This window comes from Seriola aureovittata, chromosome 1 (assembly GCF_021018895.1).
Source record: "Seriola aureovittata isolate HTS-2021-v1 ecotype China chromosome 1, ASM2101889v1, whole genome shotgun sequence".
Lineage (NCBI taxonomy): Eukaryota > Metazoa > Chordata > Actinopteri > Carangiformes > Carangidae > Seriola > Seriola aureovittata.
The window spans coordinates 22219973-22234589 of record NC_079364.1 but is presented as its reverse complement, the minus strand read 5'-3'; the positions used below and the strand labels follow the sequence as shown (position 1 = coordinate 22234589).

Here is a 14617-nt window from a genome sequence, read left to right as displayed (position 1 = left end):
CGGTTGAGCGCACCCGGAAGATTCGGATGCAAGTTTCGGTGCTCGACCGTGCATCCATATGCTCGTTACTTTAAACGTTTTAATGTGATTTGGGCACCTTTTCTACACTGTAGTATTTGCAACAATGTTGTCTTTAGACTTTCTTGACGATGTTCGTCGCATGAATAAGCGGCAGGTAGGTACCAGAGTATTAGTTTACTGTGAGGTAATGACTGGCTCTTTGTATTGTGAGGGAGCTCAGAGCTAACGTTAACTAGCCGCCGAGCGCTTTTTAACACTGCAGCCTCAATCTGTCACCTGTTAGCGACCTACAAAGTGTAACTGTTTATGCACACGTCTCTTCAAGAGGGTCTTCCTCATACTGCAGCATAAAGGCCATCTGAAAACCTTGTTAAAACAACTGATCTCAGTGTAGCTAGCTATTTTCCTCATTTTACTACACTAAGTGTGAGCTGAGGTCTAACGCCAGATCAGCAATCAGTGAATTTAATGTTATCTCATGCAAATCCAAGAGTTACTAAGTTGTTTTTGGGTCATTATATAGCTGAAATAATCTTAATGAAATAGTTTTATGTTTTTAATGGTTGTTATTGAAAGAAATGCAATTGTGTGCATTTTGTTTGCAGCTCTACTACCAGGTGCTGAACTTTGGTATGATTGTTTCCTCTGCGCTGATGATCTGGAAGGGGCTGATGGTTGTCACTGGCAGCGAGAGTCCTATTGTTGTTGTTCTCAGGTAAGTTACTCACATGTGGGGCTTTTGAGTCTTCTTCTACCTTAATTTGGCATTTCTGGCCTCTGCTGGTGAGAATCAGTGTTTTGAGAATTGTAGTTACTTCTCCTAATTAGAAGCAAAAAGCTGAACAGGGTGGTGAGTCCTGCATGGAAATAGACATTTGGTAGAATGAACAGCAACCAAGAGTCATTTGATTGATGAATGCAAAAGGCAAGTTATGGCTTTTAATTGGATAGCTGTGAATATATAAACCACAGTGTACCACAACACACATCAGTAAAGAGAAGCTGCTGGGATATTCTTGTTTCTGATTTAAACAAAGTTAAATTAGATAACAACCCTGAAGAATTGCTTGTTTTGTACAAGCTCAGATGTCTGTTTGACTGTCCTCTGGGTAACATGACTCATCACACAGTCGTCACCATTTTACATACATACACCTATAAGTAAACCAGGACAGTTTTCCCAAGAGTGAAGAACAGAAAAGAATAAATATATTAAACACACATTTTCTCCTCAAGATCTTTGTGCCAGAAACAGTTATAATAGTACACAAGTGCATAAAATAGAAAAAAACATTTACACAATCACCTTCTCCTGAGTATTTAAACATGATTTGCTTTCAAAAACAAAGTTTTGTATAGCTGTGTGATAATTAATCTTCTCATGTGTTGCCGTTGTTACAATAGCATTTACAAATAGGAGCGACAGACTTGCGGCAACAAGCTGTGATCAACAATTACTTATTTATTCCCTATATATCATACTGTTAGAATGAGGAAGAAGAGACTGCTGTTCACACAATGTTATGGCTTGTAACTCTCTGTAATTGTTTATTTTGCCAGATGATCTTTCAGTGAAGTCATTTTTCTGACTGAAATATGTTTTCAGTTTCCTCAAGTTGCATTTCCTTTAGTTTTTGAGTATTGCAAGCAATATTATGCCAGTTTAACCACGGGTAGGTACGGATTTCCAGGGATGTTCTGATGCGGTTGGTTTCGTTTTTTTTTTTTTTTTTTTCCTTAATTTGTCATTTCAAAAGTTGTTGTTAATGCCTCCTTGTAGCTTTGCAAACATCACAGTTTGCTACTGGACTGACTTTGTTTCCTATCTCTCAACTTAAATCTATTCCAAAACAATACAAACATTTAATTATTTTTCACCTCTTTAAAAGACTCTCTTCCATAAGTTGTGAATAACATCTGTAAAACAAAGGTTGTGATTGGAATGACACATTGTTAATCAAAGGTGGAAATGTTAAATATTTAAATGCTCTAAATGGTACTAACCAATTTTGCTTATGTGTATTTAATTTCAGTGGAAGTATGGAGCCAGCTTTCCACAGAGGAGACCTGCTGTTTCTGACCAACCGAGTAGAGGATCCTATCAGAGTCGGAGAGATCGTTGTCTTCAGGATAGAAGGCAGAGAGATCCCAATAGTACACAGAGTACTAAAGATCCATGAAAAGTACGAATGCACATCCTATACATGTGTATCAAACCTGAGAATGCCATTCATAACGATTTAACTATCAAATCAATCTAAAGATGTTTGGAAAAGCGTGTGTGATATTTCATGCTTCATGTATCCTCATCCAGACACAAGAGTTTTGAAAAAGTGGACATGGTGTACGTTTTGGTCTAAAATCATGCGTATACTTTGTCCATAGGGAAAATGGAGACATTAAGTTCTTGACCAAAGGGGACAACAATGCAGTGGATGACAGAGGACTGTACAAGCAGGGCCAACACTGGCTGGAGAAAAAAGATGTGGTGGGGCGAGCTAGGGGGTGAGTACTTTGTTTGGAAAAATGCATAATGGTACAGATATCTTATTAACATCTTTAATACAGGTAACTTATTTTGTTGTGTAGTAGAGGCCACAAATACATTTCTCAAAACTGGAGAGTTTCGATCTAGGGAAGCTTTGAAAGTCTAGCAGAGACAGTGTATTCAATTAAAATCTTCTTTATTTACAAGATGACACAATAAAAGCAACATTTCTATTTCTCTAATGGAATTGAATGGAAGCCATAGTTCTTTTGGCTGAAGGAAAACTGACAAGGTCATCTGCAATAAGCAGCAATTTCACATCTTCACAGTTTTGGCTTTAGGGATTATGGTTGGTCTATTATCCGTTGCTAGTTAATTTATACTGAACAAGGTATGACATAGGAAGTTCATCCCTTTAATCTGTACTTGTCCAGATGTTTGAGAGGGGCAGGGAGGACACTGAGCACTTAGGTTTATATTTGGGACCCGCAGATGTTCGTTCCTGAAATCAGGCTACCTTGTGTAGGACTGCAAGTAATAACTATTTTCATCACTGATTCATTAATCGGCCGATATCTTCTCTTCTTTTTTTTTTTGCTTGTTTTGTTTGACTTTAACCCAAATACATTAGGTTTATATGCCAACTGCTTAACGACGAATAAATAACTAATCAATATACATAGATCCTTGCCTCACATTGTGTCAAATAACCAGTGACAGACAGGTCAATGATGTTGTGAGCAAGAGCAGGGAAAGTCAACCCTTGAAGTATTACAAATCTCCTAGAGGTGTTTGGTCTAAAGTCCTGCCAGGAACTTGACACAATAGTTTCCTTCCCTCCAGAGAGGGCCATCTAAACAACAGACAAGGGAGGGACAGAAAAAGGGCGGGAAAGAGAGGACTCGGCCTCAGAAGATGAATTCTGCTCATCCAGTCAACTTTGTCTTTGGATTTATTGTGATGCCACGACAGCCTGCAGCAAAAACACAAGAGGTCTGCACTGAAGATGGAAGCAGAGACAGCTGTGTCAACGTCTGTGTCTACTGACACACAGAGATGAATGAAGCACATCTGTCCTGTGTCTCTGCTTCCATCTGAAGTAGACCATGGGCCTGACCCAGGGAAGTGGATCTGAACAAACAGATCCTCCTTCAAATACCTGAGGTAGAGCTAAATCGGCTCATGGCTGAGAAGGAAGAGAAGATATACCTGCTGGAAGTAGAACACAGAGTGACGAGGAACAACAGAGAGAAAAATGTAGGGATCAAGTGTAGGGATCAACCAAATCAGATGAAGGAGGTTCAGAGAAAAGCAACTGAGCAATCTGAGGGGGACCCAGCCTTGCACTACCTCCCAAAGTGATATCACTCCCCTACTCCGAAGCCCTATGTCATCTTTCCTCTCTCTCTCTCTCGCTCTCTCTCTCTCTCCCTCCCTCCCTCCTTACCCTCCCTAACCTCATTATCTCTCCTTATCCTCTCTAAAAAACCTCAGGGCCAAATGGTGGCTCATTCACAGAAAGAGGAAGCCATTAAAACAGGAAATTGCAACTTCTTCTTTCTGTGAGTTTGCACCTTCTCCACGTGTCTGAGTAGGTCTACTCAAAGGTTCTCCGGTTTCCATCCACACTCCACAGATAACCCTTACCCTAACCAAAAAGTGTAATTTTACAAGCCTTCATTTTACCTTTTCATACAGAGGACACACTATTCTTCAGTAATTTAAGGTTTAGCAGCTACTTTCCGATTCCGAGGATATGGACATAGAAGGATGAGGGGCAGCTTCCAGGTGGCTTAGATTCTCCTGTATGGTTTGATCAGTTACAAACTGACATATGTTATGTATCAATAACATTGTTTGACAGTGAATATTTATGTCATCTCCAGGTTTGTGCCATACATTGGAATTGTCACCATTCTCATGAACGATTACCCCAAGTTCAAAGTAAGTTTGTCGACCCTTGTCTCAATTGACAAGATTCGCTTGGCTCTCAAGCATTAAAGTTTCTGGTGTATTTCTGATTCCTCACGTGTTTTCACTCCGCAGTATGCTGTCCTCTTCATGCTGGGTCTCTTTGTGTTGGTCCATCGGGAGTGAGGTTCCCAGACTTCAGGACTCAAGAAGGATAAACTACGTCCAGGAAACCTCAATCATGCCTTTCAAAACAGAATTAAGTTAGACTTTGTCAAACCCAACTGGCTTTTTTGTACCATTTGTTTGAACATTTTGTAGAAATGTGGATAGGGTGTTTACATTTGAAAAATCCAAGCTTTAAAAATATTTTTGTGAGGGAACTAGGCTAGATTTAGATTGAAGTTGATCTTTATTTGTAATCCTCAGAATGTGAAACAGCATTCTTAAAGATAAATTAAGTCTTGTTTCTTTCCTGTTGAACCATTGTGTTTGGAAAAAAAAAATATGTGAAGTATTTTATGAGAACTAAATATGAATGATATTAAATATTAAATCTGGTTACCTTCCACTATGGACTATTTCAACTAGTTTTCTCAGTTTCTCTTGGCCCCAATTCAAGAGTCAGAGGATGTCGTACCCTCTCTTTTCCCAATGTGATAGAGCAGTTGTGATCTGGAAATATAGAGCATGTGTCAAAAATTGACTGCTTATTGTGGCAACATCTTTTTTTATTATTATTAATAATACACAGAATCAAAATCACTCACATGAAAGTAGTTATGTCTTCTGTCCAGTATTTGTAGCTACAAGTGATGAGTAATGTCTTTTTTTAACATTTGTTTTGTGTCGAAAGAGGAAGCGACATAAAATGAACCTGCAGCACTGTATTGGTTAATGTGAAGAAAATAGTTTTTTTTATTTATTTTTTTCATTTTTAAAATGACAATCCAAATATTCTGTGAAACCAACCACAGTCAGATCAGGGTTAACTTGCAGAGCTGTGCCAGAAATCAATTGTTGCACACACCTTGTCTTGTAAATGAAATAATGTAATGGCTTTTTGATAACTTTCTCATGTAAAGGTCACTGGAGTGGGCCACAGGCTCTGCCTCATTGCAAGTGGTGTGAGCTTTTCATGAGTACAGACATGCTGAGCCTTAACCTTGTTGTTTACATGATGTTGAGCACACTGTAGTGTTCTCGCAATCAAGGTGAATCCTACTGAAGCTGACCAACACCAGCATGTAATCATACAGTACTAGGGATTGACATATAATTTTAATATGGATCCACTTGAAACTATTGAGGCACTTGAACTCTGACTGAGATTGATTGCGTTTGGTTGCAGGTTTTTGTTAGACCTGAAAGACCTTGCCTGTGTTGCCAGTTCAGTGGGGCTTTTTACCGCTTTCATTTTCAGCGGTACCTCACAAAAAATCACAATGTGCTGCATGGTCAAACTTCATTTAGTCTCAAGTGATTATGGCCTAAAATTAATCGCACGCTTTGATCTGTAAATCAGTTGGTTTGAGCCTAAGATGCAAATATCCATCCCATCTTTGAGGGAAAATGCAGTGTTTCATAAAACCACGGCTGTGACAGATCACCTAATCTGGGAACATGGTGAGAGTGAAGCCATGATGGTCAGACTCTCTTAATTAGACTGACATTCAGTCGTGCAGAATGCTTGAAATCACAAGTATGTGTGTGTGTGTGAATGCCAAAGGTTGTGAAAAGAGCAAGACACAAGCTGCAGCTCCTCTATAAACTTGCAACTTTAGCACCCTGAAGTGACACAGAGGCCGTCTGTCTTATCAGCTCTAAATTAGCAGCGAGAATCAGCAGGTTCTTGTCCTCAGAGGACTGATGGTGATCACAGCGGCATGCTGCAACCGGCCAAATGTCACGTTGCTCATTGTAAGGGGCCAGGCCTGGCCGTGAGAGACGGAGGGGTGGGGGGTGGCCAGGAAATGACTGCATGTGTTGCTCTGGAGAGAGAAAGATTCACCTGTGCCATTTCGTGGATCAGATCTCACAATTTACACCAACGATGCACAGCCTCAAAAAAAATATTCTATATACAGTCAATGATGTTTGCCAGTTTATGGAGCTTTTGTTAAGAGCTGTGACATGTATGTTTTGGCATATTTTATCGGTTTAGTATGAACTGTAAGAGCATTTGAGGAGCATTTCTCTGAATACATATAGTACAGTAACTATACTGCTGTTTGTGCAGGGTCCCTCCATCCATATGACGTAGGCTACTTGTGCCCAAAAAATTCTGAAAATCTTTTCAGCCTCTGACAAAAGGGAACTTAAATAAAATCTGAATTACTCCATCCCACCAGTGAATAAAATATTTGCGTTTTGGTATGCTGATGCTAATCTAGTTTTTCAGCAAGCATTCACATCTGCCCTGAGCTCGAGGATGAATCGTGTGGTGCGTAAAAGACGCACGGCCACAGAGGCGGTCTCGTCAGGCTTTGGCAATGAGTCAACCAGCTGCATTTCAATTTATGCAGCAGGCTGAATAAAAATTACACGCAACGTAAAGAGAGCCCACCCAGAGAAAGGAGAGCCTATAAAAGCAGGATGCGTCTGAGCAATCCAGAGCCAACAGGAGACGCTTTGGAAACTTGCTCCCTGAAGAACAGTTCGCCACTCCGCGCAGAGATGAGAGGGTTTACGCTGAATAATGTTTGCCAGTGTGGCTTATTTACTTATCTTGTCTTATTTTCCTTTGTGTCTTTTACCACTGCAGTCAGTTTCGACCTGACTGAGCTTAGGAATAAAGTTGCAAAAATTAAAGTGAATCCAAGAGGCAATCTTTGGGCTACAGGTAAGACTCATCTTTTAATCTAAAAGAAAATCTTATATTTCAAATGTTATAGCCTACATGTTTAAATATAAAGTAAATTAATATTTACATGATGACACTGACTTTGCTTGGAACGATGTTGATGTGTTGACTGCGCCATGTCACTAAAAGGGAGGTTTTCTCTCCTCCAGATTTCACCTAATTTAAGGCAACATTAAAGAGTGTTTTCTCTGACTTGGCAGGACACTTCATGGGAAAGAAGAGTGTGATGGATACGCCCCTGTTGCCTTCAGCGGATGGACAGGGTGTCGATGCGCTGGAAGTCACCCTCCCTGGGGAGCAGAGCGCCCTCGGGGAGCTTTTCCAAGAGTTTCTGCGGGTGGCGTTGCAAGCGCAGGTAGATCCACAAGAGAGCCGCTCGAAAAATCAGGTAAGTACCACTTATGTCCAAACGCTTTGATTGTGTTTTCATACAAATATGCCTGAAATGATGAACCTGTGTCTTAATGTGATGTCATGGACTCTGCGTTTCAGGAGGGGGACTTGTTGATGAAGATTTTAGAAAGCTACATCCAAAGCAGAAAGTGGTAGAAGATGAAACTCTGGCATGAACACGGATCCGAGGTCACCTGACCTGATGGGTTAAAATAAATGAATTAGACACAGAGAACATGTGTCCTGCTCATCATGATTGTAATTTACTCTAACTGTCATTTTTTTCAATTTATTTTGATGACGATATTTCACATTGTCCTGTCGTTTAAAAATATTTCTATTAAATAAAATTAGGCCATCATTTGCACTGATGTGACTTTGATCTGGGGGATTTAAATTACAGAAAACGTTTCGGTTTATTCAAGTTCGAGTTACCATCAGCACACAGCACTGTTTCACTGATCACTTCACTGTGGCTCCACCACTGGGCTTCTTCTACTTGTTTCCGTGCATGACAATGGACTTACACTGGAAAATGCCGGAGTAAGATGGATCACTGTTCACTTAAAATATCGTGACCGCGCCGCATCTAGTCAACTTCATCTTAGAGACTTTACAGTATAAAAACCTTAATTCTGAGTCGTTGTCGCCCCCCCCCCCCCCCCCCCCCCCCCCGTTTTTCTCCAGGGATCTATACACGACCTTCACAGCCCTCATTCACAGGCCCAACACTAACAATCACCTTACTGTTCGTGATTGTTTCGCTTCTGTGCCAAAAGCATGTCCAAAATAACACTTATATAAATACAAATGTGGGCAGCTTATATAAATCACATTGTCTGGCTTCCTGAATGTTTCGACATGAAATCGATATTGTCTTTTGTACTTGTCCTTTGCGTAAAGGGATGATCTGTTCTCTCGATCAATAGTCGGGAAGTGAGATGGACCCAGCTACATTGCCCAAGGCTAATCTGTGGTGTTATAAACGGGTAGGCTACAGCTATTTCAATTTATCTCCCACAGTTACCTCTTCTATTGCCTCATGTCAGTTTTTAAGGTGTCGATGTGAAAAGTAGTGACTGAGCTGAGAAAGTACTTTGTAAACTATAATCCACTTTTCAGGTGAGAGGGATGGGAGTTGTGTCTACATACCTGGCTGACTTCACAATTATGGCCCAATAAGTGACACATATATATATAAAAAAAGGATCTGAATAAAGAATACCTGCAATAAATCATAACTTCCTGCATCTTATAATGTTCAGTTTCTGTTGAAACTGTTTTAGAGAGGTGTTGAATTTTATCTTCATTCTGGTGAATGAATGTTGGTGGTGCTGTTGAATTTTTTTGTGTTATGCTGAGAGGTGTTCCTAATATTTTGTCAACTCTTATTGTTATAAATGAGGTCCTCACATTCCTCCAAGTTGATAACTTCATACTGAATTCATTAATTCTAGGTGTAGGCACTGAAGATTTTGTGTTGGCTCTCAAATAATTTGCAACAGACCAAAAAGTGGAATTATTATGTCTTTTTCTCTTAATTTTTTCAGCATGTGACAGGCAGAAAATCATTTTCCCCCTCCATAATCACACATTTTAACCTATGGTTATTTTGTCAAACAACAGCCTCAAGAATGTGGGACTTTCAGGTGCAGAACATTGTACATAAGTAGGTTAGTGGGCTAGAAAACTGGTTACAATTGAACAATAAGCTTGGTCAACAGGTTACAGTAAATTTAAGTCTCTAAAAAAAAAAGCATTCAAACTTACATTTCAAACTGATGAGAAACTTACAAGCATATTCTGGAAGGATCCTTTCGGTTCTTTTTCGTTAAAAGTGCAAACTACTGGTTTACCATGGTCTTTGCTAAAATTCAGGACATTGTGTTATACAGTAAGCCTTAGCATTTTGTTGTTGCTGTGGCACAGATAAGCAAGATGGATGTGCCGGCCTGTATTTGAATGCTTCAACCACAAATCTGAGATGTCTACATGATTTACTGTTGCACAGTGCAGTTCAGTGTGTTGATGATTATCAGTTTCTGTGTGTGTGTGTGTGTGTGTGTGTGTGTGTGTGTGCGTGTGTGTGTGTATGTCTGTGAAAGAGTGGCTCGGCCCTCTCATGACTTAAAATTGCAGATCCAAACATGCTGCAAAGTGTTAACTGTCTAGGAAAGTGATGTTTCCACACAATTTGGGCGTGCATAGATCTCCCATGGCGTGCATCATGCTTCCTCCCTCCTGGGGGAATGAGAGATTTCAATTTAGCATCTCTGTTCTCTGCATCAGCTTTGTATTTGCTCTATGCCTCATGTCAATGCTTTTTTGCCTTATATGTTCAGATTGATGTATTAATCCCTCTGTCTGTCACCCCACACAGACGAACAGCTCTGTTTCTTTAAAGTCACAGGAGAGTCGATGCTTGCCAAACACAAAATCTATTTAAAATCTAACTTCCAGGAAAAGAAATTGTTACTCCTGCACAGATGTGATTTCATTAAAATCTTTTCACTTTTGATGGAGTGAATCCAGGTAATAGCCTCATAATTTATTAATTCAGCCCGAATAAATCTGTATCAGTAGGACAGGAGGGGATGGAGCTAAAAACGAGTAAGAGAAGAATCTTTGAGACAAATGAGGTTTGAATTGTACAAAGGTTAATATAAAGAAAGATGCCCTTAATATTTTTCATATTCACTGTACATTGAATTGTATCTAACAATCACCCAAGCTTAGGGAATACCCAGACTTTGGTTTTTACTATACAGATGGTCATCAAAGAGGACACTATATTCTCTGTTGTGATGTGATTTAAATCATTCAAATGAAAAGCTAATGTGGCATTAATTAAAACTCTATATGCTACTGGAAAATGTGTGTAGTTCAGCTGTGTTGTGTATACTACAGTGTAACTGTACGGCTCCTAAATAAGAAAAGATCATAAAGTAAATATTGATCAACTTGTGGAATCAGTTACACCAAATGCTGGGGCTAATTAAAAGCAGATACAATTATCAGTAACTGCTGATGTCCTCATCTTGAAGAGGTTAATGTGACCTTTAATGCTAATCTTTTTTACTTATCTTTATATCGGACAGACTACTAGAAAGATTAGCCAACTGGCATTTTGATGGCTGCATGGTCATGCATGCAAACCATGCTGTGTTATCCTAAACTGCTGCTGTGACAAATTCATTTCTTCATGTGTTAATGAACAGAAAGGTGATTTACTGTGTTCCATTTGTTTCTATAAGAGTGTTTCTTGGACAGTTTTGTTATTCAGTAATTAAAGCTTTGGTTGTAAATGGGTTTCACATGTCATGTGAGGGCATTTTAATTTGAATGAACATAACAGACAGCAGGGCATCACTCTATTTACCATATAAATGATGATATCCCCACTAGGCAACTCAATGTGCATTCATGCACAAATGATTCATGATAATTTATCATTTTTGTTGCTACATTAAACTGTGACCATCTCCAGTCCCCAGTATGGAGCCTGATCTCACTGGAAATCTGCACTCACTTATATGAAAATTAATTAAATGTTTTCAATCTTACATGGCAACTAGAATTACCGCCCTGCTGATCTAAACCCCCACCAACCAGTCAAGTTTCAGTTTACCATCCATTTCAGTCCACACTCGTATAATATACGTAGTGAAGAATTTTAAGGAATTTAATAAAAGCTATTACAGTTTTTTTCAGTTGCTAACAAGCATTGGTCAAAACTGAAGTCACATTGTCAAAACTCTTCACACAGTCAGCAAAACAGAAGTCTATGTGGAGCAAACTGTGAATCACTTTTAATTGCTTTCACACAAAATGCATTCAGTGACCACAGTTACCTCAGTCAGAGCCCACCACCTGCAAAACACTACACTTTTGCAGCACATTTTTCAAATGCTAACACACTTTGTTCAAAACAGTTCAAAACATGATCAAAACAGAATGCTGTAAAAAAAAAAAAAAAAAAAAAAAATAGTGCATTTCTGCAGCAGCCACTTTGGAATCTATAGAAAATAATATCAAAATATTGACAATAAAATGAAACAATAATAATTCCAAACACAGCTGAGTGCAGTTTGCAGCTGAAAACCTACCCAGGTGACCTGTGTTTGGCCTCATTACTGTTGCAAGCACATAAAAGGGGATGGCTTCTGAATGGTTTTTTTTGGAAATATGGATCATAGAGGACAGGTTGGTGGAGAGAGAAGAGTGGCAGGGAGAGGGAGAAGAGGAAGGAGAGGAAGACCAAGAGCTGTGGTCTCTGATGAGATAAGGGCCACAGTTTTGTGTTTTAAATCACTGTATATAGGATTCAAAGGTGGCTTCCTACAGGAGGGAGAGGCCGAATTTTTTCGGATGCCCAGGAAACTGCTCTCATTCATATGGTCATTACAAACAATGCCATAAAACTGAGAGAAATTCGGGACAGAGTGCTGGCAGACAATGTTACTTTTGCCGATGTGAACACGTTCAGCACAACAACAATTGCCAGAGTCCTTGGAAAACATAAAATAAGGATGAAGCAGTTGTACACAGTACCATTTGAAAGAAATGGAGAATGTGTGAAAGAACTCCGTTATCAATATGTCCAGGTAAGATGTCTGTTCAATAACCAAACAGAATACATATATAGCTATGCAAAATGTGTTGTACTAAAACTGTGGATTTACTTTATTTTAGACGGTAATGGAGATGGAGGCCAGACCAACTCCACATATATTCATCTTTGTGGATGAAGCCGGATTCAACCTGGCAAAAACACGGCGCAGAGGAAGAAACGTCATTGGGCAGCGGGCAACTGTGGATGTCCCAGGCCGGAGAGGAGAAAACATTACAATGTGTGCAGCCCTCTCCGATGATGGTTTGCTTTTGTACAAACCTCTCATCGGTCCCTACAATACAGAGAGGCTAATTTCTTTCTTGGATGACCTCCATAATCAACTTTTGCCAGTAGGGGAGAGAGGTCAAAGGGCAAGTGACACAACATTTGTTGTTGTGTGGGATAATGTGGCGTTCCACCACTCTGCTGCAGTCCCTGACTGGTTTGCTGCACATCCCAGGATGTCCTTTTCTTGCCTCCATACTCGCCCTTCCTGAACCCCATAGAAGAGTTTTTCTCCGCTTGGAGCTTGAAGGTTTATGACCACTCTGCACATAACCAGCTGTCCTTGCTGGACGCCATGAATGCAGGGTGTGGAGGTATTTCTCCTGAAGCCTGCCAGTGTTGATCAGTCATTCTAAAAGATTCTTCCCAAGGTGCATTGCCAGAGAAGACATAAGATGTGATGTTGACAATAACGTGGCCAAATGCAGAAGGGAGGGAGTTAGATTTACAGTACTTCATGTTATACATGAAGTACTGTAAATCACTGTGCAAAGATATACAAAACATAAATGTAATTGAAGCAAATTGCTGATTCATTCTTGTTACAATACACAATAATTTAGTACACTCAATAAAGTGCAAAGATCTTATTCTATAATAAAATACTGATTTATCTGAAAAAAAAATCATTCAAACTTTAAAGATAAAATGTATTTTATGTAATGCTCTCTGTCGTTAGTATCTTGTAGTTCAGTGTGCTAAGAGTGACAGTGTTTGCTTCCTGTGTGAGACTTGTTTGTAATGCAGACTGTGTGAAGAGTTTTGAAAAAGTAGTTTCAGTATTGACCAATGCTTGTTAGCAATTAAGAAAAAAACTGTAGGTGTTTTTTTTTTTGGTACAATTGAAGTCATCACATTGAGAGAAACAAAAAAACGACAGACTCCTTGTATGTGTTCCCATGCTTCGACAACAAACCTGATTCTGTTGTCGCCATGATAGTAGACAATGCTCCAAAAATATGGATGTTAATGCAAAGAAGCTACAAATTCTACAGTCACCACAGTTTGAAGGTGGGCACCAAGATTACAGCCACCAACTCAGTATCTGACCAAATGTGAAATATGGTCACAATCTTCCTTGTGTTCCTGAGTCACAATTAAGTTGACCTTTGACCTTTTAGATGTAAAATGTCATCAGTTCATAATTTTATCCTATTAGACATTTGTGTGAAGTTTTGTCATAATTAGCGAATTAATTTTTGAGTTATGGCCAAAAATGTGTTTACAGTGACAGGTTACAGTGATGTTGACCTTTGACCTTTGCCCACCAAAATTGAATCACTTCATCCCTGAACCCATTGAATGTTGGCACCAAATTTGAAGAAATTCCCTTGAGACCTTCCGGAGTTGTTCCATTCACAAGAATGGTACGGACGTAAGGACAACCTGAAAATATAACATAAAGTAAGTGAAGCCGTACTTTACTTAACCAAGGTAAAACATTAACCATCACTTTTCATATTGTATGGTGTGAAAATCTATGATTGCTGTAGGTTGTGTTCAAACCTTAACACAGCCACAGACATCCTCAGTGGAAGGCAATTTGTCACATGACCTAAAGTCACAGGCATATGTCTCTGCCTGTGGAGCTCTTGGTATCCTGTCTGTCTGTTTCTCTACATATCTGCTTGTTTCTTTGTTTTATATTGTCCTGCTTTGATAATGACTCACATTATAGCCATGGGGGTGGCTTGATGCATAATTCACACAGTGGATGTATGTTGTGTCAACAGAGGTGGCCTCTGTATCTGCTTGAATGTGTAAGTTCCCTTTTTGTTTCAGTCTGAACACCAAAAGCAGACAGAGACAAATGTGACAAGTTTTAACTCAATAAAATCAACGCTTTAAGCATGAGTCCAAGTCATTATTGATTCAGTGCCCCAAAGGTACTCATTTTCAATTGAGTAATCTATCTTGCCCTCATAGGAGACGCACAGGTCTCATAGGTTTTTAAATAAGACAGACAGGGCATATTAAATGTGTCTCTTGCATTCATTCATTTTCGCCAAAGGACTGTGTGGGTGCAGTGTGTGTGTTATTATTC

At 39.4% G+C, this 14617-nt stretch overlaps 2 protein-coding genes across 2 annotated transcripts; both read left to right on the top strand.

The window, feature by feature from the left end:
- On the top strand, positions 1–5126 carry sec11a (SEC11 homolog A, signal peptidase complex subunit). Its single transcript, XM_056381750.1, has 6 exons — positions 1–175; positions 627–736; positions 2055–2204; positions 2407–2526; positions 4396–4453; positions 4556–5126. The coding sequence occupies exons 1-6, from the start codon at positions 125–127 to the stop codon at positions 4604–4606; spliced, it is 540 nt and encodes a 179-aa protein (XP_056237725.1). The 5' UTR covers positions 1–124; the 3' UTR covers positions 4607–5126.
- Positions 5127–7000: 1874 nt separating this feature from the next.
- Positions 7001–8926, top strand: nmbb (neuromedin Bb). The gene is made up of 3 exons (XM_056381762.1): positions 7001–7262; positions 7484–7671; positions 7776–8926. The coding sequence occupies exons 1-3, from the start codon at positions 7016–7018 to the stop codon at positions 7830–7832; spliced, it is 492 nt and encodes a 163-aa protein (XP_056237737.1). The 5' UTR covers positions 7001–7015; the 3' UTR covers positions 7833–8926.
- The last annotated feature ends 5691 nt before the right edge of the window (positions 8927–14617 follow it).